Source organism: Canis aureus, chromosome 27 (assembly GCF_053574225.1).
Source record: "Canis aureus isolate CA01 chromosome 27, VMU_Caureus_v.1.0, whole genome shotgun sequence".
NCBI lineage: Eukaryota > Metazoa > Chordata > Mammalia > Carnivora > Canidae > Canis > Canis aureus.
Window position 1 is genome coordinate 29,667,522 of NC_135637.1, and position 26,916 is coordinate 29,694,437.

At 48.2% G+C, this 26,916-nt stretch overlaps 1 long non-coding RNA gene, 4 pseudogenes and 1 gene segment (V, D, J or C); 5 read left to right on the top strand and 1 right to left on the bottom strand.

The window, feature by feature from the left end:
* The window catches only part of LOC144299598 (immunoglobulin lambda variable 1-40 pseudogene), a 34,719-nt pseudogene extending 19,850 nt beyond the window's left edge, over positions 1 to 14,869 (top strand). Inside the window, exons 2-3 of the transcript XR_013366281.1 lie at positions 13,500 to 13,805; positions 14,844 to 14,869. The product of XR_013366281.1 is annotated as an immunoglobulin lambda variable 1-40 pseudogene (transcript). The remainder of the gene's footprint in view (positions 1 to 13,499; positions 13,806 to 14,843) is intronic.
* The window catches only part of LOC144299429 (immunoglobulin lambda variable 1-47 pseudogene), a 365,984-nt pseudogene that overhangs the window by 113,575 nt on the left and 225,493 nt on the right, over positions 1 to 26,916 (top strand). The gene's annotated exons all lie outside the window — the stretch shown is intronic.
* Positions 994 to 1,647, top strand: LOC144299535 (ATP synthase peripheral stalk subunit d, mitochondrial pseudogene; annotated as a pseudogene).
* On the top strand, positions 3,077 to 3,610 carry LOC144299599 (immunoglobulin lambda variable 1-40 pseudogene; annotated as a pseudogene). The gene is made up of 2 exons (XR_013366282.1): positions 3,077 to 3,190; positions 3,282 to 3,610. The product of XR_013366282.1 is annotated as an immunoglobulin lambda variable 1-40 pseudogene (transcript).
* LOC144299536 (uncharacterized) lies at positions 20,347 to 23,260 on the bottom strand. Its single transcript, XR_013366238.1, has 3 exons — positions 23,104 to 23,260; positions 21,208 to 21,346; positions 20,347 to 20,405 (listed from the first exon to the last, which is right to left on the bottom strand). It is a non-coding gene; the product is annotated as an uncharacterized LOC144299536 (long non-coding RNA).
* Positions 25,288 to 25,876, top strand: LOC144299102 (immunoglobulin lambda variable 1-40-like). The segment is given in 2 exon segments: positions 25,288 to 25,378; positions 25,491 to 25,876. Coding segments are annotated over 2 exon segments (417 nt in total).

A 26,916-nucleotide genomic window follows, 5' to 3' on the forward strand; every position in this document is an offset into this window, starting at 1 on the left:
GGTGCCAGCAGATGCTTCCCCCAGGGCTCTCCCAGGGCTGAAGCCAACCCCATCCTCCTCAGTGTGTGGTGTGAGCAAAGCTCCAGGATCAGGGCCCAGGGAGGGGCTGGGCAGTGAGTGGGTGGAGCCTATGTGCATGGACAGCCCTTCTGGCAGAGGGGGGAGTAGAAGAGGAGGCCTGGGGCAGCCGAGCCCATGGAGGGGACCAGGGACTTTGTCACCCTGACCTGTGATCTTTAATGTTCATTCAACTCTGTCAGTGCACAGGTCAGGAGTGACCTCAGGGACAAAGAGCCACTGTCAGCCTACGCCTGCTGGTCTAGCTTAGAGATTTGAGGAAATTCAGTCTGGCCTCTGATCCATCACCCGTGTATGTGTCTGCAGGTTCCCCATCCCTGCCTGTGCTGACCCAGCCGCCCTCCCTCTCTGCATCCCTGGGATCAACAGCCATTCTCACCTGCACACTGAGCAGTGGCTGCAGCGGTGGCCATATGCTGGTTCCAGCAGCCAGGAGGCCTCCTGAGTACCTGCTGATGGTCTACTGAGACTCACCAGGGCTCCAGTGTCCCCAGCCACTACTCTGGCTTCAAAGACACCTCGGCCAATGCAGGTCACTCAGATAGCTGCGAATTTCATACAACAAGGGTCCTCATGGGGATTCATGGGCACCCCTTCAGATTTTCCTACCTGCATGAACAGACCCATGATATAATCATAAGGTTAAAAAAAGAGACAAATGATTCTATAAAATGTTTCTAAATGTCTATTTAAATGAAAGATGAAGTCATTCTTTTTTTAAAAAAGTTTTATTTATTTATTCATTAGACACATAGAGAGAGGCAGAGACAGAGTCAGAGGGTGAAGCAGGGCCCTTGCAGGGGGCCTGATGCAGGTCTTGGTCCCAGTACCCTGGAATAATGACCTGAGCCAAAGGTAGTTGCTCGATCACTGAGCCACCAAGCGCAACTGCACTGAGATTTTCAATGCCACTTCCATCGTTATTTTCCATGTAGTCCGCACAGATCTGTGAACAATATACTCGTAATTCCGCCTGTGTCTTCACAGTGACATCATCATTGAGTCTTAGTCAATGCACATTGAGAAGATTTTCTTAAAAAGAACATTCAGGACTGTGGGCTGATGAGGTCGGTGAAGGATCTCAAGATGGCTGGGCAAAAACTTGCTCTAAAAACCATTGACTGGGTAGCTTTTGTGGAGATCATACCCTGAAACCAGAAGGCCATTGCCAACTCCCTGAAATCCTGGAATGAGATGCTTACCTCCAGGTTGGCTACTCTTCCTGAGAAACCACCTGCTACCGACTGGGCTTACTACAAGGCCAATGTGGCAAAGGCTGGCTTGGTAGGTGACTTTGAGAAGAAGTTTAATGCCCTGAAGTTTCCTGTGCCAGAGGATAAATACACTGTCCAGGTGGATGCTGAGGATAAAGAAGATGTGAAAAGCTGTGCTGAGTTTTTATCCCTCTCAAAGGCCAGGATTGAAGAATATGAAAAAGAGCTGGAGATGATAAAGAACATCATTCCATTTGATCAAATGACCATTGAGGATCTGAATGAAGTCTTCCCAGAAACCAAATTAGACAAGAAGTATCCCTATTGACTTCACAAGCCAGTTGAAAATTTATAAACTTGAGTTGAGGAGAAAGCCCTGGTCCTCATATTATAAATGTTGGATATTAAAAATAATGATACGGAAAAAAAGAACATTCATCCAATTTATGTGTACAGTTGGTCTAGGGAGTGACCAATACGCAATCTCTTCCTCTGGATTCTTGCCAGAAATTCTCCAGCTGTCACATCTTCCTGCTAAAACACCCTGCAGGTCTGCCTCTTGTGCTCTGAGGTCAGTGGCACACAGACAACCTCAAATGGCAGGGCTCCTGCAGACCTGTGTCCATATGCGGGGAGGACAGACTCTAGGAGGGAGTTCTTGCCCATGGGGTGGGGAGAACTAATGTTTAAAACAGGTGAAGGGATCCCTGGGTGGCGCAGCGGTTTAGCGCCTGCCTTTGGCCCAGGGCGCGATCTTGGAGACCCGGGATCGAATCCCACGTCAGGCTCCCAGTGCATGGAGTCTGCTTCTCCCTCTGCCTATGTCTCTGCCTCTCTCTCTCTCTCTCTCTCTGACAATCATAAATAAATTTAAAAAAATTAAAAAAAAAGGTGAAAACAGTGAAAGATGACAACGATGTTCAGTGTGTAACCTTTCCAGGAAAGCACACGAGGCCTTCCACACACAACCTGGAAAATCTAGCTCCCTGGGTCTTCAGTATTTCAGGAAATTGAGAGAAGGAGAGGGCTGCAACCAGGGTCATCATATAGGAGGAAGTTCTAAGCATCCTGTGCAGAGGAGGCCACTTGTACACGGCGACCCTTCATTCCACTGGATGTGACAGTGATGTCAGACAAATTGGTGTAGACACCACCTCAGTCCTGAGTGGCCCATGAAAATCCAAGGGATTTGTGGTAGAAACACAGAGATGGAGAGAGAGGCAGTGACATAGGCAGAGGGAGAAGCAGGCTCCCTGCACAGAGCCTGATGGGGGGCTTGATCCCAGGACTCCAGGATCATACCCTGAGCCAAAGACAGACACTTAACCCCTGAGTGACCCAGGAGTCCCTCACACCAAGAAATGAGAGTGTAGCCTAAAATCTATGCCACATTCAGGGGAGACCACATGTGGGGAGACTCGTCCAGATCATAGGAGGAGAGTGGTCAGAGCTCTGGAGACAGGACCTGTGTCCCATGGCCAACTGATCCCCATGTCATGCAGGGTGAGGTGGTGTCAGGATGCCAGAACACAGTTGAGGCTTATTTCTGAGGGCTCAGGCTGGATCAGAGCTGGGAACACCACCTGGCACTGACTGTGACCTCTGCTCAGGGCTCACAGCTGGGACCTCCTGAACCGCACACCAGCCCCAAGCCCTTCCTCTGCCCACCCCCCCTGACATGCTCAGGCAGAGGGAACTGACCCAGAACCAGGGAGGGGTCAGAGAGCCGGGGTTTCATTTGCATGGAAGAGCCCCTCCCTCTCTCAGAGGATGAAGAGGAGAAGGGAGAGATGAGGGGAGGCTCTGCTCAGCTGAGGGGCCACTGAAGACAGGATCCGTGATGACCTCCACCATGGGCTGGTCCCCTCTCATCCTCACCCTCCTCGCTCACTGCGCAGGTGACTGGATGTGGGACAGGGCGAGGGGCCCTGGGAGGACATATGCAATCCAGACTCCAGCATCACCCTGTCTATTCTCTCCTTCTTGCAGGGTCCTGGGCCCAGTCTGTGCTGACTCAGCCGGCCTCAGTGTCTGGGTCCCTGGGCCAGAGGGTCACCATCTCCTGCACTGGAAGCAGCTCCAATGTTGGTTATGGCAATTATGTGGGCTGGTACCAGCAGCTCCCAGGAACAAGCCCCAGAACCCTCATCTATGATAGTAGTAGCCGACCCTCAGGGGTCCCTGATCGATTCTCTGGCTCCAGGTCAGGCAGCACAGCAACCCTGACCATCTCTGGGCTCCAGGCTGAGGATGAAGCCGATTATTACTGCTCATCCTATGACAGCAGTCTCAGTGGTGGCACAGTACTCCAGGCGTGAGGGGAAGTGAGACAAAAACCCACTTACCCATCTGCAAAGTGAGTGAGCGCCCCAGCAGCTGCCTGCTTAGGATTCCCCTGGGTTTCTGCTCATTCTTCAGTTGATGCCCTGAACACAGGTGCATCTTGGGGACCTCCTGGAAATGGCACCTGCTTCATCATCTCTGACCTCAGAGTATCTCAGAGTAGCCCATTGTGCACAGAGGGTGTCAAAGGAATGAGAAAGTTTTGCCTTTGGGATCAGGGACTGGTTCTTTTAGGCTAGAGTACATTCACTTGTCATCTTCTGATTTCTCAGTAAAAGAAACACTTTTAGGCCACAAAGCTATCATGGTCCTTCATCCCCATCCCTGTTCTGCTGATGCACATGTCAGCTTTTTTTACAGCTGGCAACATTATTGCCTTATCTTCAACCAGGTGATGATTTCTTCTTATTATTTGATGATTGCAAGGAACACATAAATCAATGCCACACTCAGAAATATAAAAGGTAAAAAAAAAGCTTTCTAGAGAAAAATTCCCACGTGAATGTTTATGGAAACTTTATTCATAATTAGCACCCCTGAAAGCAATAAAAAATATACACACTGATTTTTATACCAGCTTTTTATGAAATATCCAGACTTGAATAACGAAGATTTACTCCAACCTGATGTATAGTCGTAGAGTGTGATAGTAGTCAACATTTAAAGAAATAAGTTCTTAAGTTCAAAAACATGCATGAATATTAACTGCATATTTCTTCAGGATGAGATACCACCTCACACCAGTAAGAATGGGGAAAATTAACAAGGCAGGAAACAACAAATGTTGGAGGGGATGCGGAGAAAAGGGAACCCTCATACACTGTTGGTGGGAATGTGAACTGGTGCAGCCACTCTGGAAAACTGTGTGGAGGTTCCTCAAACAGTTAAAAATATACCTGCCCTACGACCCAGCAATTGCACTGTTGGGGATTTACCCCAAAGATACAAATGCAATGAAACGCCGGGACACCTGCACCCCGATGTTTATAGCAGCAATGGCCACGATAGCCAAACTGTGGAAGGAGCCTCGGTGTCCAACGAAAGATGAATGGATAAAGAAGATGTGGTTTATGTATACAATGGAATATTACTCAGCTCTTAGAAATGACAAATACCCACCATTTGCTTCAACGTGGATGGAACTGGAGGGTAGTATGCTGAGTGAAGTAAGTCAGTCGGAGAAGGACAAACATTATATGTTCTCATTCATTTGGGGAATATAAATAATAGTGAAAGGGAATATAAGGGAAGGGAGAAGAAATGTGTGGGAAATATCAGAAAGGGAGACAGAACGTAAAGACTGCTAACTCTGGGAAATGAACTAGGGGTGGTAGAAGGGGAGGAGGGCGGGGGGTGGGAGTGAATGGGTGACGGGCACTGGGTGTTATTCTGTATGTTAGTAAATTAACACCAATAAAAAATAAATAAAAAAAATAAAGAAATAAGTTCTTAAGTTCAAAAACATGCATGAATATTAACTGCATATTTCTTCAGGATGAATAACACATAAAAGGCTAAATTCCACATCATGGGAATTTCATTGTAATTTGGAAGATGTGGGTATCTAGAGGTGGCAAGGAGGCCAGTGATTGACAGCAGGTGGAGGAAGGAGGAGGGGGAGTGTGTTAGGCGACTCTATTCGAGGTGATGTCACTCTCCTACATGGCACTCTGAAGGCAGCCGCACCCCAGTGCTGTGTTGTCACAGCTCAGTAAACTGTACCCCAGAGTGACAGCTCCTTCATGCAGGCAGAGAATGTCTTCTAGAAGTCTGGGGTCCATGACAGCTCACAGGGAATATCATCTCATCCACTTCTCCAAGGAGGTGTGACCCTTGTCTCCAAAGGGGGAGGACAGGAAGGTGGAGACCTCAGGGAGTGTGAACAGGAAATTTGAAAAGGGTGCAAGGAAACTGCACGTGAGCCCCTTAGGATGACAGAGTGTGTCCCCTGGGCTGAGGGCTCAGTCCTTGTCATGTGTCAGGGACGGGCCTGGAATTGAACCGTAACGTCCAAGGTCATAGGTGATGGTAGACATCGTTGTCCCTTCAGGAACAGAAGGTCCTGTGTTGTGAGAGTCTCAACCTCTCCATAGCAAGTGTGGAGATCGGACCCGCCCTTATGGTTCTGGAGACGATTGCCCTAGGACACTGGATACAGCTACAACACTGAATAGTTTGAAAACTAATGGTTGATTATTTATGAACCTGCAAATTACAGCACACACCTGGGGCCACAGACAGAGGTCATCGTAGAGACAGAGCGAGCTTGTATCCTCCCCCCCCAGGAGAGTGGACAGAGGCTCAGCTGACAGAGGAGCTGGGGTGAGAGACAGAGACAGAGAGAGACAGAGACCAGGCCTCGAGGACCCACCTTGGAGTCCATGGGGGCAGCATCCCTGATGTCTTTGTCCATGTGCTCCCTGCCCTGGGGATGGTCCTGACCCCAAGCCTCACTCTAATCCTGGAGAAGCAGTGGAGCAGTGGGGACAGTAGGAGACAGTCGCCAGGAAGGAGCCACAGCAGGGGGTTCTGAGCCATTTGGAGTCATTAGGTGCAGCCTTAGGAGGGTGGGTGGGACCTGGGTGTGGCCTGTCCTCCATGCACAAGGTTTGGGGACCCACAGCACTGGAGGCAGAGGGCTCTGCTCTGCAATCCTCTTCCCTCATCTCAGCCAGTGTGGACCAGGACTGGGGCAGCAGGAGCCTGGAAGCCTGTCCCTCAGCTCCATGGGATGCTGTGCATCCCTTGCCTGAGTCTGGGCCCAGGTCCCACCTGCTGTCAGCCTCAGAAACCCTGAGCTCAGAGGGGTTACATTACAGGCACCAGGAGAGGACCTGGGAGTGGGGAGCAGTGACCAAGATGATACTTTCCTCCCTCTGGGGGCTGAAAGGTTGAGAAAGATCCCCAAGCTCTGCTGCCCTGTGGCTGGGATCCTGGGGCAGTGCATTTCAAGACAGAGGTTGGGGTTCTCCACCCCATTTCTTCATGACCCCCATATCCCGGGCACTGCAGCCTGACCTTGGACATTCAGGTCATGTTCCTCCATGACTCCTCATTCTGCTGGGCTGTAAAGGTCTGCAAACCCCCAACACATGGTCACTGGCCTCAACCCTCCTGGAACATTTTTATGTGGGAGACGAGGAGGGGCATATGTCTTATCATTGACACCTGGCTCACCTCTGGGGACCTGGAGCAGAGGGGAAGACTAACATCACCACACACTGCAGGGATGATGCAGGGAAGGCCCCCTGAGCCAGCCCGGACTGAGGGACGCTGCCTCCTGGACATCTGTCCCCTGTCCCGTACCCAGGGAAGGGGTCCAGGGTACCAATCTAGGCTCCTGTCCCCCTACACGACACATACACCACAGGGCCTGCTCACCAGGGCTGCATACCTGCCTCAGGCTATGGGCACTGATCCTGACGCTCAAGGTCAGGGTCTCCCATTTCTGAGCTAGGAATTCAGTGTTTGTGCTCCTTCCCCAGATCTTCTACTCCTACATGCTCAGAGAAGCCTCTCCCTACCTGAGGCTCCCCTGCAGTGACAGCAGCACCTCTGAAGGGCCTGGCATAGCAGAGACCCCAGTTCACACAGTCCTCTTTCCCGCTTCCCTCCCCGCCTTCTCCTGGGACCACAGCCACCAGCATCCCCTCCGGCTGTGCTCCTGCTTCAGGTGCTCTGCCCTGACACCTGGTTATCTTCAGTCCTGCCCTGTTCTGTCCCCCCTCCTATCCCCCGGGGCCACAGGTTCACCAGGTGGTGATGCTTTTGTTAAATCACCACCTCCCATCATGGTTTGAAGATCTTTATGCATTGTTTTAATATTTTAATATTTTCTTTGATGACTCTTTGTGCAGAACACCGCCACTCCTCTCTTGAGATTAATATGAAAGGCCGTCCCATGAGGGGCTCCCTAAATGTTCCATGGGTTAGGATAGGCTCAGTCTTTTGCAGGATTTATGTTTTGTAGACATTCCCCCTCTCACAGGAGTGCTTATTTTGTGAGGACTCTTCCCTCCATGTGGGAAGCTCTCAAATCACAGACGCTGTATCCATGTTCTTTACAGCAGACCATGCAGGGTGCTCCACCCAGTCCTTCAGGTCACTGGTGAGTGCTGGGATCACAGCTCTGGATGTTACCTTCAGGACACTGAGGACCCTGAAAGGGACATGTAATCAGCAAAGGGCAATGTGCATCCCCTGGGCCCTGCAAGGGGACCCTCCCACCTGGGGGAGCCCCCCTGACCTCACAGCTGGGCAGAGGCCGAGCTGCACTCTGGGCCCCTGGTGAGACCCAACAGCCTGGTTCCCTAAGGGCCTGGCAGAGTCTCCTGGGCAGGGTCTTGAGCGTTTCCCACAGATGCTCCCTCCATCTTTCCTATGTCCACTCTGAGCAGTCCCTGCCTTCAGCATCCTCTGTCCCCTGTTTTCCTGAATTACTGACCAGATGGAGTCAGAGAGAGACTGGAAGGGGTGACAATTTGCATAAAGTGCACTGTCATTTGCCGGGAGACTGTAGGGAGAATTAGACAAGCTTAACAGAGTGCAGCTCCATTCTTGGGACAGGGGATTTGTCAACATTGCCTGGACTCCTCTCCTCCTCCATTTCTTGTCTTTCTTCCCAGGAAGGGACATCATCTGTCTTCTGGGGGACCTTCTTCGATATTAACATCCCCTGGAAACTACCACCAAAAATTCCCCACCTCCTGGGAGTTTGTGTATCTACAGTTTCCCTGTCCCAGCCAGGGATGGCCCAGCTGTTCCCCCACCTCCCTCTGCATCTCCAGGAACAACAGCCAGACTCACATGAACCATGAGCAGTGGCTTCATTGTTGGCGGCTGCTACATATACTGGTTCCAACAGAAGCCAGGGAGTCCCCTTCCCCCCATATCTCCTGAGTTTCTACTCAGACTCAGATAAGCACCAGGGCTCAAAATCCCCAGCCCTGTTCTGGATCTGAAGATACCTCAGCCAAAGCAGCTCCTCTGCTCATCTCTGGGCTGCAGGGTGAGGATAAGAATGACTCTTACTCTACAATCTGGCTCAGTGGTCCTGGTCACAAGGACACACACAGAAGAGGATGAGGGGCAACACCTCAGCCTGCCTATGGCCTTGGACTTTGTCTCCCAATTTAAGATAACTTGAATACACACTAATTTTCCTGGAAGTAGATTTTGGGTCACAATATCCTTCCTCCTAGTTTTCTATTTACACATTTCTGAAGACACAGAAGAAATAAAAACTGAGAAGAAATAGATACAGAAATATTGTTAGTGATCCAAATTGAAAAATTAGCCTCAGTGTCCATTGAAAGATGAATGGCTAAAGAAGCTGTGGTCTATGTATACAATGGAATATTCCTCAGCCATTAGAAATGGCAAATACCCACCGTTTGCTTCGATGTGGATGGAACTGAAGGGTATTATGGTGAGTGAAGCAAGTCAACTAGAGAAGGAGAAACATGATATGATCTCATTCATTTGGGAATGTAAAATATTAAATGGGGTTATACGGGACAGGAGAGAAAATGAGTGGGAAATACCAGACAGGGAGACAGAACATGAGAGACTCCTAACTCTGGGAAACGAAAAAGTGGTGTTGAAAAGGGAGGTGGGTGGGGGTTGGGGGTGACTGGAGGACGGGCACTGAGGGGGGCAGTTCACAGGATGAGCACTGGGTGTTATTGTGGTATATGTTGGCAAATCGAACTCCAATAAAAAATACACAAATAAAAGAAAAATTAGATCCTGTTGTCATGGTGGTCCTTTTCTCTTCCCATAGAACGTCTACTTTTATTAATTTAATATTCAGAACAAATGACAATCCCAGCAGTTTGAAAGTCCTACTCAGGGTGGACTCTGCCCTTCCAGCTGTCAGAGCAGAAACCTCCTCTTCTCTACCAGGCCTCTGCTCTCAGAACAGGCCAAGGCTCATTGAATCCCAGGTATGAGACACTAGGCTGTGGGGATGCTGGGTGAGAACCAGGCCCAAGAGGAATTCATGGCCCATAGCTGTGGACTTGACCCTCAGTTGTGACATCAGAGTTGTGGTTAGGAATGGGGGTTTTGGGGTCCTGAAATGTTGTAAAAACCCTGACCCTGCTCCAGGGACACTGGTTGAAGTAGTCCTGTGGATGTGACTTCCTACAGCTGACACCACTCAGGACCATGGTCATCCTCTGGGGTTCTGTTCCTGATCCCCCAGTGCCTGCTTGTGGCCTCCTCTCCTCTGGTACACAGTGGAGCTTTGCAATAGTCCTGGGTGGAGGAGTATGGCTTGGATGTCTAGGGAGGAGGAATCTGATCATTTGATGCAAAACCCTTTGCCTGTGAGGCTGTTGTGAATGTAGAATTTACCTTTTGTGGAGTGAAGAGAAGCAAAATGGGAGTTAATATAGGACAAGCTCTCTGGCAGAAGCCCTGAGTTGTGAGCTAGCACAGCCTTGACTGAGCTTCCAGGCTACAGTCTGACTTTCTTCCACAGACTTTGTCAGCTTGTCCTCCTTGACAAGATACTCACAGGGTCTCAGATAAGGGGGGAGTGAGACAAATCTCTGGACCCAAGGATCTTGTCTCTGAACCCCCATTCAGGAAGAAACTTATCTGGAGAGACTGAGCAGGGTGGGCTCTGCTGCACGATGATCTATGCTTCCACAGGAAACAGAAACATTCCAGTAAAGCGCATAGACCAAGAGAAATTGGAACATTCCAGGAGACACAGACATATAATGTAAAAGAGCCCAAGGCACCTCCCCTCTCAATATGGAGAAGATGAACAGGATGAAACACCGTGCTCCACCTGAACGTGCAGACTCCAAACATTCTTCCACACTCAGTTCTATCATCTCATTCTGTAGAGTGTAACCTTGTGTCACTACTGTTATATCCACAGGGGATACACTGACCATAACGCTGGTCACAGACACAGTCTCCTCTCTCAGAACCATCTCCATGGGAACTTGGACCAGATCCTGCTGGCTATGCCCGACAACACCCCCTCTCTTCTCTTCTCCCCTCTGTTCCTCTGTCCTTTGGCTTTGGTCTCTCCCTCTGGCTCCTCAGGTCTGAGCTATGTCTCCACCAGGATTTCAGAGAAAACCAGAAATGATCTTGCTGTAGTTTCTAGTCTGAGGGGTCCAACTCTTGGAGGAGAATGATAAGAAAATAGAGTTGCAAGAATCTCCTGACATTCTCGTTCCTGCTCTAAGATCTAGGCTCCATTTTTTTTAACCCAGCACTCCTAGTCAGTCTTAATATTTTTAGAGGTTTCTTTATTTTTATATAGAGAGAGGGCATGCATTGGGGGGTTGTGGGCAGGCAGAGGAGGGAAGGAGGCTCAAGCAGACTCTGGGCTCAGTGCAGAGCTCTGTGCAGGGCTCGAGCTCACTATCCTGGGATTAGGACATCAGCAAAAACAAGAGTTGATGCTCAATGACCTGCACCTCCTAGATGCACTCCCTACTCCATTGTATTTAATATGAAAGTAAAATTATTACATTTCTTGAAAAGGATGTGTTTATCTACTTTTAGGTATTTGCACATGGATGTAATGATTTTTACCTACTTCAGAATTATCCGATGCCCTCACTCATGGGGAATCCTGGAGGAATCCATAGACAAAGGTTTGCCTGCATATTTTAAGATAAGTCATTTTTTTTCTTGGGCTCCAGACTTTCATTCTGAAGAATTCTGTGGAAAGTAGATCCACCACAGAAACATTTTCTACCATAGAAACAGTCCCAGGCTGTATCGTTTCTTCACACACACAGACACAAAACTCACAGCAGTATGTTTTCTCACTCCTGGTGGACACCAGAGAAACTCAGGGGACTTTGGGAGTGGCTGAGTTGTGGGGTAAGAAGGAAGAGGCTGGGTCTCACCCCTGTCCTGCGCTCCATGACACCTGGAAACCCTAGAGAGGTAGGTGTAGTGTCTGCGGAGATAAGGAATGGACAGATTTCTTGTCACTCAACAGGTCCTAGACTCCTGATTCAGTGGATTGTTAAGCGTTTGCTCTCACAGCAGTCCTCTTGGCTAACAAACTTTTCAAGTCATCCCCTGTGGTTCAGGGTTTTAGCCCCTCCTTCAACCCAGGGTGGGACCCTGGAGTCCTGGGATCCAGTCAGGCTCCCTGTATGGAGCCTGCTTCTCCCTCTGCCTGTCTGTTTCTCTATCTTTCTTTCTCTCTCTCTCTCATACACACAAACACACACACACACACACACACACACACACACACAAACACACAGTTCTTTCATCTGCCTGAGTGAATAGCATCCTGGATGTTGCAGTTTCCAGGCTTCTGAATCCCTCCAGAGCCATCCTGTCCTCAGTCAGCCATTCTCAGAGCCTCAATCTCTGGGAGACAGAAGCTTCTTCAACAAGAAACACTGGTGACATCTAGTGTGACTGGGGTCCTGTCACCAGGACAGCCTGGATGTGCACTGAGCCTGTTCCTCTGGGGTGAGCCTGATGCTCAGTATACCCAGGGGGAGTGTCCGTCCCCATGAGCAGCTCAGTCTCTGAGCATCTCTTGGCACCATTCAGTGTCTGAGCCTGATCATTCCATTCATCTTGGGACCTCAGCCTCAGGGCTGCCCCCACGGAGCTCAAGGCCACTGGGGTGTGGGATACCCCTCCCTGTGCTGTCTGCCTGGGCTGTCACTCCCTCAGTCACCCAACTGCCACATCCAACCAGGCCGCACTCTGATGCAAAGTCTTGTGACCCATCCCAGGGCCACAGGACCTGTGAGCTCAGGGGCATCATTCCCCTCAGCACCAACTCTCCTCCAATCACATGTGGGAAGTTTGACAAAAATCTGGGTCGAGGGGACCTTGGGGAGGAAAAACCCATGCCTGTAGTCATGGAGGGTTCACGAATAATGTTCTATCCTGAACATGCTGGACACAAGTTGCAGAGGCTCAAGCTGTGCCCAACCCAAAGGGTGGTCTGTCTCCAAATCCCTTTGTCCAAGAAGCTCTGTTTGTAATTTTGTCCCCATGTCCTCAGTGCTGTGCAGAACTCAGGGGAAGATAACTCTGGAAATCCCAGAAGCCTCATTAGAGGAAAGTTCCAGCATCCTGCATAGCAGGGGGCTGTGTGCTCATGCAGATGTGTCACTGCTCTGGACTGGATTCTGAACTCTAAGAGGATTTTGTGTAAGAGATACCACCTTCACCCTGACCAGGAATGGTCAAGGGAGTTGTGGACAAACTCTCTCTGAAGATTCCTAGTGGAGCAAATAGTGAGCCCTGAAGTAATGTGAGCTGGCTTTCGGGGATTGGCCTGGCCCTAATGCAGCCCTAATGCAAGGAACAGTAGGCAAAGATTTGGGGAAGCAGGAGATGTGGGCCCTGGTCACCTTGTCACACAGTGGTGCCTCTGCGTCTGGACACCAGGGTGCATTCTGGTTCCATTTTTGAAGAGTCAGGGTGATCAGAGTTGGGACCTGCCACCTGGCACTGCTTGTGCCCTCTGCTCAGAGATCACAGCTCTCTGGCCTTACACAGCCCCTCCCTTGCCCATGCCCCTGTCATCTCAGGCAGAGGGACCTGACCGAAGGCCAGGTGGGTGTCAAATGCCAGGGTCTCATCTGCATGGATGGGCCATCCCTCCCAGAGAAGATGAAGAGGGGAAGAGAGAGATGAGAAGAGGCTCTGCTCATCTGTGGGAACACTGAAGGCAGGATCAGTAATGACCTCCACGATGGCCTGGTCCCCTCTCCTCCTCACACTCCTCGCTCACAGCACAGGTGACTGGATGTGGGGACATTGGAAGGGCCCTGGGAGGACATGTGGGGACATGCTTCCTCCTCTTGTCTCCAGGCCCCAGCATCACCCTCTCTGTGTCTCTCCCTGTTGCAGCGTCCTGGGCCCAGGCTGTGCTGACTCCGCTGCCCTCAGTGTCTTCGGCCCTGGGACAGACGGTCACCATCTCTTGTACTGGAAATAGCACCCAAATCGGCAGTGGTTATGTTGTACAATGGTACCAGCAGCTCCCAGGAAAGTCCCCTGAAACTATCATCTATGGTGATAGCAATCGACCCTCGGGGGTCCCAGATCGATTCTCTGGCTTCAGCTCTGGCAATTCAGCCACACTGGCCATCACTGGGTTCCAGGATGAGGACGAGGCTGATTATTACTGCCAGTCCTTAGATGACAACCTCGATGGTCACACAGTGCTCTGGGCCAGGGAAGAAATGAGACACAAACCTGCTCTCCCTCCAGAAATGAATTTTGCTTTGCAACACCCACTGTTTGGCCAGTTCAGCTTCCCCCTTTGTTTGGTGTAAACTGCAGTCTGTGGTCAACGTGAGGGAACTTTGGCTCCAAAATGATCCTGATTCTCTTCACTTCAGCCCCTGCACCCTGTCCTTGGCTCAAACATATTCTATGGTTTTCTCATATTGAGGAAACATTCCTTGTTGTCAGGAGCATGATGCTCTGTTCACAGTCTGTTGATGAAGAAAGAAAGACAAGAACATGTAGATTAAATTAAATGTCCTTACAGCCTGCAGCCCACTGTTAGAGACCTGACATATATGCAGAGAGTGAGTTGCTCAAGGAACTCATGGCTGCCTTCGTGCCTTAATGTTTATCTTTAGTAAATATTGAGAATAACCTCACCTTAACAGCAGCTAGATCATGAAGGTCCTGAAAGCCTTGCTTCCAAATTCCTTAGAGTTTTACACTATCCCCGACCTCCACTTATTAAAAAGCATATCATCAGTCCCTCCTCACAATCCCAGTGCAGCTTTCTGCCTACAGGTCCTGTTCCTGCTATAATAAAATCACTTGTTACCACCATTATATATCTTGAGAATTTGTTCTTGGCCATTGGGATCGGCAATCCTGTATCACTGTGACAAGTCAGGACAGAACAGGAGACACAGAGTCCACCTGCGTCTGACTGAGGATGGAGCACTGTCCTTACAGTGTGCATTCACACCACGTACTGAACACCTTGTATGTGCCCCATGTGAGCCTAGGGATGTGGGACACTAGTGAACATGGCAGAGTCCCCATGATCAAGGAGCTGACAGTGTCTGGGGGAAGAGAGAGGACACAGAATACGTATAATAAGGAAAGCTTGTCCCTGGATACTGAGGTTGGGTGAGCTTGGTGGGGTGGAGTTGGAGCATTGGAGGAGTTCCCAGGGAACCCCAGAATGTGATGTCCCACAATGACACCCCAGTCCTGTCCGGATAGTGATGGAGCAGGGCGTGAGCATGTAGGGGGGACGTGGCAGGCGTATGGACTCTGTCCCAGTCAGACTAGGAGTTCTGAACAAGGGGATGATGATGAGGAAAGTCAGAGTCCTCATGACATAGAGGAAGCCAGGACTGGGATGAGAGTTGGAAGGAGGGGAAGGAGGTGGGTTTCTTGGGATCAGTGTGGGGAGGAGCCTCCACCAGCTAGGACAGTGTGAGGATCCATATCTGATGCAGGATGACGTCTACATCATGTTTCCAGGATATAGGATCAGCCCCTGATCCAGGGAAATGTTGATCAGGAGTCCTAGTGATGCACATCTCTGGTTACTCTTGACTGACCTTGATGAAACTTCACCAGTGCCTGTTGCTGTGGAGGTAAGTATTTCCTGTGCTCTTCAGGCCCCTCTGTTTTAATAAGAATCTAATTGACATTTGGCAGATTAACAAGAGAAAATCAAATTTCATAGCCTACATAGTGGGTATCCACACAGACGTGGAGAATTCCAAAGACAGTCAGGCACCATGACACATATGTGAGTGAAGGAGAGGGGCAGGGGTCTGATAACCAAAGAGGAGAAAGTGCATTAGAGGGAAGGTGAGAGGAGTTGTTTGGAAAAGAGAGGTTGTCCTGCTGTGTAGATACATGACTTAGGTAAAGAGGGAGCCTGGTAATAGCTCTCTTCCTGGTACAAGCTGGCAGTTTGGGGGGATTAAAGAGCTTTTCCTAAATCTGCTGAGTTTCATTTGTTTAAAGTGAAACTAATGTTCATGCCAATGGGGTTCAATCTGGGGCAGCCTATCTTTAGCCAGTTCCCTCTCTTCTCTGAAATTTCCCAAGGATACATGTGTTAAAACTTGTGCTAGCAGATTCTTCATTTTGTTGACCCTCTCCTGACGATAGGCCAGTTTATTTAAACTCATTTCAGAAGGGGTTGATGGAGGTGCATTCTCAAAGTCAGGCTTGTGGTTCAAGAAATCAGGTATTAAACAAGAAGCATTTGTAGGGGGGAAAAGGATGGTAAATGATCAAATGAAATTGTAGGCAGTTGCTGAGTTCTGAGGGCAACCAGTGGAGAAGATTTCTTGATGTCAAGCTCATGTCGTCTTCAGGTAGAGTGACAGAAGTCTGTGACAATCTGACAGACTTTCCTGGTTTGTAGTTCAAATGTGTCTGGTGATCTCTGTCTGTCCCATAGATCTACTGGCATGAAAACCACCTCTACATGAGCTGCTTTGGTGACTTCTCTGAAGGTTCTATCGTTGGATTCACATTTACTTTTCAGGACTTCAGGATATAGGGCAGTTTGAATGCACTTCCAAAGGTGGGAGAAAAATCAACATGCTAGTTTTCAGATTTGTACCCAGAGATCCTAGGAAGCTAGAGAAAATCAGGATCAAGATCAGGTTATAATGAAAAGGAATCGACTCAAGTATTTTCCCTTATCAAACGTGTAGAACAGAAGTAGAAAGTCATCCCTATGACAGCATATACCATCATATTATGTTTTAGGAAATGTTGCACATATATGTTTATTTTCATTTTTTCTTTTATGATTTAATTATTCAGTAATCTCCACACCCAGATGGGGCTCATGCTTACAAGCTCAAAATCTAGAGTCCCACCCTCTACTGACTGAGTCAGTCAGGCCCCTCTAGATGCATATTTTCAACACCGAGTGTCACTTGCTGCTGATCCCAGCCCAGGGCCTGCCTCTTGCCTCCAAAGGAGAAAGGTAATTAAATAGATGAATTTCATGACGAGCCTCCCTCCATAACAGAGATTTCTCCAATAACCAGTATACGTTCCCCAGTGGAAACTGGCAGTGAGTCCAGATTTGAGAAACCAAACTGTCTGGAGGTACTGTATTTAACATAAAATCCTGTCTCTGGGTCAAATATGTAAGCTGCCCTGGGAGCTCACCTCAAGGACCTCACACTTTGTTTAGTGGTTGTTGTTTCTTTGTGTTTGTTTTTTCCTTCTCATTTTAGAGTCCAATGCACCACCCATTTGAGTACACAATTCCCAGGGCTTCTTCAATGAGTGGTATATAATCCTGTGAAATAAAAGTAGAGTTTATATATATATATTTTTCCCATACTTTGCCCCACTTTGCATCACAAATTAACTTTCCTGACTCTTGTTAGATCTTGTTTAACTACTCTCTTAATTTTGAATAAAAATAATGTAGAGGGCAGCCTAGGTGGCTCAGTGGTTTAGCATCTGCCTTCAGCTTGGGGCCTGATCCTGGAGACCTGGGATCGAGTCCCGCATCAGGCTCCCTGCACGGAGCCTGCTTCTCCCTCTGCCTGTGTCTCTGCCTCTCTCTCTCTCTCTGTGTGACTATCATGAATAAATAAATAAAATCTTAAAAAAAAAAAGAAACAAAAACTTTAAAATAAATAAATAAATAATAAATAAATAAATAAAATAGTGATACTTATAAAACTTTTGGGAAAGGATTCTTCTTTCCTAACATTCTCATTTAAATTCTATCCTACCAAAGAACATGTGTTGAAATTGTAGAGCTCAGGACTTAGAATGTGACATTATATGGAAAACGGGTACTGCAGATTTAATTAGTACAGATGCAGTGATTAAGGGGGTGGGGTGGCCTCCTAATTCAATTGATTCCTGTGCTTGTACCATGACAGTCAGATGGAGACAAGCAGGGATCCGTGGGAAGGTGGACACGAAGAATGTGGTTCTGCAGCTGCAGAGAGGGAACCCCAAAATTTGTCCTCAAATTTCTTACAGTTATGGAGAGGCAAGAAGGACTCCTCTGCAGGTTTCAGACAGATCATGGCCACTCCCTACAAAGCGGGGAGGTTTGTATGAAAAGCAGAAATGCATAGACATGGCCAACAAGCACATGAGGAAATGCTCCACATCACTTGCCATCAGGGAAATGTAAATCAAAAATAATAGTGAAAGGGAATAGAAGGGAAGGGAGAAGAAATGGGTAGGAAATATCAGAAAGGGAGACAGAACATAAAGACTCCTAACTCTGGGAAACGAACTAGGGGTGGTGGAAGGGGAGGAGTGTGGGGGGTGGGGGTGAATGGGTGATGGGCACTGAGGGGGGCACTTGAAAGGATGAGCACTGGATGTTACACTGTATGTGGGCAAATTGAACACCAATAAAAAAATAAATTTATTATAAAAAAACCACAATGAGATACCACCTCACACCAGTGAGAATGAGGAAAACTAACAAGACAGGAAACTACAAACGTTGGAGAGGATGTGGAGAAATGGGAACCCTCTTGCACTGTTGGTGGGAATGTGAACTGGTGCAGCCACTCTGGAAAACTGTGTGGAGATTCCTCAAAGAGTTAAAAATAGATCTGCTCTACGACCCAGCAATTGCACTGCTGGGGATATACCCCAAAGATACAGATGCAGTGAAACGCAGGGACAACTCTACCCCGATGATTATAGCAGCAATGTCCACAGTAGCCAAACTGTGGAAGGAGCCTTGGTGTCCATCGACAGATGAATGGATAAAGAAGATGTGGTCTATGTATACAATGGAATATTCCTCAGCCATTAGAAATGACAGACACCGACCATTTGCTTCAATGTGGATGGAACTGGAAGGTATTATGCTGAGTGAAATAAGTCAATCAGAGAAGGACAAACATTAAATGGTCTCATTCATTTGGGGAATATAAATAATAGTGAAAGGTAATAAAGGGAAAGAAGAGAAAATGTGTGAAAATATCAGTGAGGGTGACACGACATGAGAGACACCTAACTCTGGGAAATGAAGAAGAGGTAGTGGAAGGGAGGTGGGCAGGGGGTGTGGGCGAATGGGTGATGGGCACTGAGGGGGGCATTTGGTGGGATGAGCACTGGGTGTTATGCTATATGTTGGCAAATTGAACTCCAATTAAAAATTTAAAAATTTGGGATCCCTGGGTGGCGCAGCGGTTTGGCGCCTGCCTTTGGCCCAGGGCGCGATCCTGGAGACCCGGGATCGAATCCCACGTCAGGCTCCCGGTGCATGGAGCCTGCTTCTCCCTCTGCCTGTGTCTCTGCCTCTCTCTCTCTCTCTCTCTCTCTGTTTGTGTGACTATCATAAATAAATAAAAAAATTTTAAAAAAAAATTTAAAAATTTTCAAAAATATAGTAATAGATGCTTTTGAACACTAACTTTCATAAATATATCTCAGAATACTTGTTAAATATTGATCTATGAATGTGTCCTGTGCACCTACCAGCCCTTTAAACCAGCTCCACTGTCCTCTGATCAGTGATGCTTGATATGATACACCCTTAACTTTAACCTTTTGTCGTAACTTCTCTGGTGACACATTAATTGGCTATTTGTGCACATGGTTGTTCTTTAGATAGGGAAGCATCACTTCACAGAATGAGACCAGAGTAATCGTGTGCTGTGTATACAAATCATGGTATCTAGAGATAAGACATGGGGGTGTGGACAGGGCCCTGGTGAGCTGGTGAAAGCCCCTGGGCTCCCAGGGCTTTGATCCCAGATGGGGTGGATGCGTGACCAACAGGGGGAGCTGTGGACCTGTAGGTGTGGACCTTACATAACTGTTCAGGGAGGAACCTTCACTCAAGGAAGCCTGGGTCTGTGTGCTGAGCCCTCTGCTCACTGATGGGGACTCAAGAGCTGTGTCCTCTCAGGCCTGGAAGAGTCCCCTGAGCAGGGACTAAGTGTGGTCTCAGCAGGTTCTTCCTCCAGGGCTCTCCCCAGGGGGGAAGCCAACTCCCAACCTCCACAATGGGGTGTGAGCTGAGCTCCAGCACCAGGGCTCAGGGAGGGGCTGGGAAATCACTAGATGGACTTCATTTGCATGGACACCCTCTGGTAGAAAATAATGGGGGTAAAAGGAGGCATCTGCAGAAGCCCACCTGGTGTGGGGACCTTCACCATGTCCTGGACTCCTGTCTCCTGATGTACTTCTCTCACTGCACAGGTACAGACAGGCGTCACATACCAGGTCCCAGTTCTTAGGCTCCATCAGCCCCTCTGGCTCAGCTACTGGGAAGTTTTCTCTGGTCTTTGCTCCATTACCCATCAGTGTCTGTGTTTGCAGGTCCCTGTCCCAACCTTTGTGGACCCAGCGCCCTCCCTCTCTGCATCTCCTGGAACAACAGTTAGACTCATCTGCACCCAGAGCAGTGGCCCCAGTGTTGGCAGCTACTACAAACACTGGTTCCAGCAGAAGCCACGGAGCCCTCCCCGGTACCTCCTGTACTACTACTCAGACTCAGATGAGCACCAGGGCTCTGGGGACCACAGCCACTTCTCCTGATCCAACGATGCCTCAGGAAAGGCAGGGCTCCCTCATCTCTGGGCTACAGCCTGAGGACTAGACTGACCTTCACTGTCTAATCAGAAACAATAATGCTTCTCACAGTGACAGTGGCAAATCAGGACATGGGACAAAATCCTTCATCTCTTCAGATTCTTCTACCATGAAAATTTATACTTGTAAAATAAGTTGTATATATATACTGCGTACTTACAAGTGCCACCTGGTTCATAATGGGTTTATTCTCAATTATCTCATCAGTGTCTCTATGTCCTTAGAAAAAACATAAAACAAAAATAAAACAAAACACTTATATGCTGTAATATTCATGTTACCTGGGTTTCCAAATGTCATAAAACCGGATTCTCTGCTGGTAAATGTTTTTCTCCTGAAATGAGGACAAAGAGCCTTTCTTTGACTTTATCCCCCTCAGAGGTCTTAGACTATCTAAGCAGAGAGTGCCGTCCTCCCCAGCATGGATTCAGCACCTCCAGAGCTCAGAGCAGAGCCTTCCCTTCCCTCCCAGGCTCCAGTGCTCAGAAGTGGTCAAGGTTCACTGTGTCTTAGGCCTGAGCACTAGGATCTGGGATGTTGTGTGAGGACACAGGCCCTGGGAAATTCCATTCTCAGAGCTGGATGGGATCATTTGCTCAGCACCTGAGGCTTCCATTGTGCAATTGAAGAGAAGGGTTCAGTCAAAGAGGGAATTTGGGACCATGAACCATTTTATGGAATATGAGATTTGGGGGATGTTGCACCATTACTGGGAAAATGCTCAGCGTGTATCAGTGAATTTGGGTGATGTGGGTGCGTGAATGAGCATCTGCTATAGCTCCCAACAGGTTAATGAAGACTCCTGTGAGTGGGTGTCCTAAGCCCAAAAGTACTGACTCTGTCTCCCTCTTTCCTTAGTCCCATTGTAGCTTTTCCATAACCCAGGGATGTGAGGGCTGTGGACGTCAAGATTAAGAACTCTCCCATGTGTACATGTGTCCCTCCCTTAGGGAAACTCTTGATGAGCCCATATCCACGGTCCCCTTGTCTTGCACAAGAACAGTAGAAACACAGGGGTTACCTTGGCATAGGTACCACAGATCCCAGGCAGAGATCCTACATTGTGACCCAGAACAGCATTGAATGACCAGCCAGGGGTGCAAGTCTGATTTTCCAGGTATGGGTGTGTTGACAAAAACACCTTCGACCACCTTGGGCTGCTGCCTGAGGAGAGATTGGTCATCATTGCTGTAGAGCAGCATACTACCATTATCACACAGAGAACTTCTGTTTCCTGGGGACGTGTGTTAACGTCTATCCTCCACGTCTTATTCCATCACTCCCCTGTTCCTGCCTGTGACCAACAGAGGCTCAGAATCGGGCTACAAATAAATGCTTTGTATCTTGCAAGAAAGAGAATGATTGATAGTTCAGACTTTTTTAAGTGTAAAATGTTAATGAAAATACCTCCTTTTGAACATATTCATCTCCCAATGAAAAAATAGTTATGTGGATTTCAGAACCGATATGACCCCACTGTTGCTGGGCTACAATGAGAAGAAGGCCAGTTGTGTGACGCAGAAGAACCATGTGGCCTCTGCCCAGGCCCTGCTTATCCCCTGGTGCATTCCTAAGAATTTAGTGGAATTCACTGAGTCCTGGAATCTTGGTGATATTGATTTTCTCTCTTTCTTTTCATATTGGAGCTTTGCAAGCTCCAGAATTCATGGGTGCTGGGTCATGTTTTCCCAGTGAGCAGATGCAAAAAGACCCCTTACAAAAATGTACACAGAGAACTACTGCACATGTGTAAAGATTTCCCACATGATGTTTCACTGGAGGATTACACACTGAAGCAGTGAGGTAGCACCAGACTCCCATCAGCATGACGAAAATTCAATGCAACATCAACATCAGATGGTGCCCAGGATGTGGGGCAGCAGGAACTCTCCTTCACTGCTGGGGGCAGATACCAAATGCCCCAGCCACTTTGGAACATGCCTGGGCAGTTTCTTGCAGAGCTAAACAAAATCTTAGAGATATAATACACAATCCATGCTCTTAGATAATTCTATAAATGAATTACTTGTGTTCACCCAAAATATGTCCCTAAATATTTATTCCTATTTTATTGATGATTGCCAAGCCCAGAAAACAACAAATATGTCCTGCAAATGGTGAATGGGTAAAGATATTCTAGTATGTCCATACGTGGAGTGTGATTCAACAATTCAAAGACATAAATTTTCAAGGCAGAGGAAGACATTGGGGAGATTTCCATGTATATTTCTAAATAAAAGAAGCCAATCTGAAGAGACTAGATCAGTGAGCATGGAGGAATGGGGGACAGGACCCCTGGACACCAGATCAGCCCAAGGTCCACATGTCTCTTGCAACCACCAGAGAGCAGTGGTGCTCCCTTGTACATCCCCTGGGAGTGTCTGTCTCTGGGCATTTTGCAGGTGCTCCTGTGTCACTTCTGGGTGAAGCCCTACCCCCGACTCCTATATTCTCTTATGCTAAGCTGGAGCCCTGACTAAAGTCAAAGGAGGAGCTTGTATAAGCTTAGGAAAGAGGAAAGTTTGCATGAGAAACCTCCCTCAAAATGTGAGTATCAGGAGAGCACAGAGAATGGGTTGGTAGACCCAGGCTTGGACGTGAGGCTCAGGATCAAGGTCTGTGTGTCTCTGCCCTGTTCCTCACATCCCTCTCTCACTGCATAGGTAATTTCCAGATACCCTGGGCGACAATATAAAACCATCTGGAGATCCACTGGGTCAAATAACAAAGTCTCCGTTTCTAGGATTTTGCTCTAAGTCCTTCTTATGGGATTCACTGGATCGAGGATAGATGAGATAAACAGACAGATTTATGTCACCCAGCAAAACCTGGACTTTGGATTGTTACAAGGTCTCCTCTCAAGTGATTCCTCACCACCAGAAACAAATCCCCCTCCAGGAAACGATCTTTCAGACACATGCCTTTTATTTCTGGGATCAGCTCCAGGGAGAACCATCCATCAGAAGTCACAAGTAGAAAAGGGGGCAAAGTGTCCTCCTCTCTCTCTTCTCTGTACAATATCCTTGGCTCTGCAGTTTCTGGATTTCTCTGTGCTTCCAGAATTCAGACTAAGCCTGTGCTCACCCACCTTCCTCAAGGTCACAATCTCCGGAATGCAGATTCCCAGTCACTAGGAAACACCAGCAACATCCTGTATAACTGGGGTCTTGTCAGCGAGGCAGCCAGGACGTGCCCTGAATGCCTGCTCTCCTGGGAAAAGGCTGATTCTCAGGAATCCCAAAGGCATCTCTGTCCCTATGGGCAGATCATCCCTGACCATCCCTGGGCTCCAGGGAGCACCTGAGGCTGATCAGTACATTGATTCTGGGAGCCCAGCGTCAGTACTATTCTCATGGTTCTCAAAGGTCATGGTGACGTGGAACACGCCCTCCAAGTACTCTCAGGGCTGGACTGTCACACCCCGATTCACCCCCCTGACACTTCCAATAAGGTTGGACCTCTGTGAAGAAAACTTCTTTCCCAGCTCTGGACCACATGGTCTCATCTCCATGTGTCCACCACTCACATATGGGACCTTTGACAGAAACTTCAGGTGCAGCTGGCCTTGGGTATTAGAAATCCCTTGTTGTAGTCACGGGTGGCTGAATGAGCAAGAAATCTGTCCAGAACATGCTGGGTACCAGGCAGAGGGACTACAGCTGTGTCCACCCCAGAGTCAAGTCTGACCTCAGATTGCTCTGCCCTGGAAGCTCTGTGTTTGGTGATTCCATGGCTGACAGGGCTCTGAACTTTGTAGGCATAAGCTCTCCTTGAGTTTCATTAGCCATCACTTTGGACTTTCCTGCTTATAGAATAAAACTCACAATACTAAACTTATGACCAAAAATAGAAAGTCGATTTCATAAAGTTTGTAGACTCCGTTTCAACCAAGAACAGAAGGCCGTCTTTTACAGTTGCTTTTGCATCCAATTCCTTAGCCAGAGTTTCTATCCATATTCCCTCTCACTAAGCACAGATCTGGGACAGGTGTATAGTGTTTCCACCTGCAGCCTCACAATGACTTTGTCACTGAGTTTAAATAAAGCTTACTGAGAGGAATGTTGTGTAAATAGGACACATCCATTTTAAATGCACAGTTGACTAAGTGGTGACTCACACATCACTCTGTCCCTTGGTCTCTGTCAGAGCAACTTCAGCAGTCACACCTGTCTGACAAGAACTTCCAGCATCTTTGCCCCCTGTGCTCTGATGTCAGCGACACTCACAACGTCATGAGGCTGGGCTCCTGCAGTCTTGTGACCATGTGCTGGGAAGAGAGTCCCTAGGAGGGAGTCCTTGCCCACAGTGTGTGGGAAACTATTGTGACAACCGAGTGTAAGTAGGGACAGGTGACAAAGATTCTCAGAATATTATCTACTAGGAATGAATTCAAGGGCTTCTACCCAAAACGTGGACAGCTTTCTCCCTACCTCTTCATTGATGTACAAACCTCTGAGGAAGGAATCCTGTAGAACTCAGGGAGGAGTCACACAACAGAAGAGAACACAGCATCTCACTCTGAAGGTTCCAAATGTCTATAGAGACCCGTCACTGCTCTGGACTTGATCCTGATCCAAGAAGAGTTTGTATAGAGACACCACCTCAATTCTGAGTGAAAACCCCCAAGAAGCTATGGACACATTTACCCATGAGAAGTCTAAGTAAAGCAGAAAGTTTGTCCTCTGGAAATGGGAGGTTACAAAGAGGACTCCTGACCTGGCCCTAAAGCAGTGGACAGAATACTGGAGAGACACCCTTTGTTTTAGATGGGCTCTGATCACCAAGTCACACAACAGTGTATCTGGGATTGGACACCAGGGGGTGATGGGGTCCATTTCTGAAGACTCAGGGGTGATAATAGCTGGGACCTGCCACCAGGAACTGCCTGTACCCTCTGCTCAGGGCTCACAAATGGGACCTCCCTACCTCAGGTATCTACACAGCCCCTCCCCTCCCCTGCCCACACCCTTCACATCCCCAGGCAGAGGGACTTGACCCAGGACCACTGTTGGACAAGACAACTGGGGTCTCATTTGCATGGGAGGGCCCCTCCCTCTCTCAGAGGATGAAGAGGGGAAGCGAGAGATGAGGTAGGCTCTGCTCAGCTGTGGGACCACAGAAAGCAGGATCAGTGAAGACCTCCACCATGGCCTGGTCCCCTTTCCTCCTCACCCTCCTCGCTCACTTCACAGGTGAATGGATGTGGAGACCGTGAAGGGGGCCTGGGAGAATGTGTGCTGTCCTGCATCCTTCTCTTTTCTCTAGACCCCAGCATCACCCTCTCTGTGTCTCTCTCCCTTGCAGGGTCCTGGGCCCAGTCTGTGCTGACTCAAACAGCCTCCGTGTCTGGGTCTCTGGGCCAGAGGGTCACCATCTCCTGCACTGGAAGCAGTTCCAACGTTGGTTATAGAAGTTATGTGGGCTGGTACCAGCAGCTCCCAGGAACAGGCCCCAGAACCATCATCTATAATACCAATACTCGACCCTCTGGGGTTCCTGATCAATTCTCTGGCTCCATATCAGGCAGCACAGCCACCCTGACTATTGCTGGACTCCAGGCTGAGGACGAGGCTGATTATTACTGCTCATCCTATGACAGCAGTCTCAAAGCTCCCACAGTGCTCCAGGCCTGTGGGGAAGTGAGACAAAAACCTACTTACCTGTCTGGAAAGTGAGTGAGCGCCCCAGCAGCTGCCTGCTTAGGCTTCCCCTGGGTTTCTGCTTATTCTTCAGTTGACGCTCAGGTCCACGTGCATCTTGGGGTGCCTCCTGGGAATGGAGTCTCCTTCATTGTCTCTGACCTCAGAATCACTCAGATTAGCCCCATCTGTACACAACAAGTATTAAATAATACCAAAAATTTTGTCCTCATGAGATGGGACAGTTTCTTCTAGACTAGTGAACATTCACTTATCATCTACTGATGTTTCAGTAAATGAAACACTCATAAGTCACGAAGCTATCATGGTCCTTCAGCCCAGTCCCTGCTGCTGATGCACGTGTCAGCGCTCTGTGCAGCTGGAATCATTATTCCCTTAGCTTCAACCAGATGACTAGTTCTCATTATTTGATGTTGTATTGAACACATAAATCAATGCGAAAATTAGTGAAAATTATATAAAGTAAAAAAAATCTTTCTAGAGAAAAATCCTGATGTACTTGTTTATGGAAATTCTTTTTCATATTCACCTCAGGTGAAAGCAATAAAAATCTGTACACTAATTTTTAGACCAGCTTTTTATAAAATGATCAGACTTGAGGTAAGAAAAACATCCTCCATCATTATGAATATTTATAAAAGGTTATATTATCAACATTTAAAGGAAATAAGTTTTGAAGTTCAAAAATATGCATGAGTATTAACTGCACACTTGTTTATTTTTTTATTCATGAGAGATAGAGAGAGAGAGACAGACAGACAGAGAGAAATGCAGAGACACAGGCAGAGGGAGAAACAGGCTCTGTGCAGGGAGCTCAACATGGAACTCGATCCTGGAACTCCAGGATCATGCCCTGGGCTGAAGGCAGATACTAAACCGCTGAGCCAGCTGGGGATCCCCTAATGGCACATTTCATAGGGAAGAAGAACATATAACAGGCTACATTCCACAAAACTGGAATTTCATCATATTTTGGAAGAGGTGGGAATCTAGAGGTGGTAAAGAGACCAGGGATCGACAGCAGGTGCAGAAAGGAGGATGGGGCGTGTGTGAGGTGACTGTATTCGTGG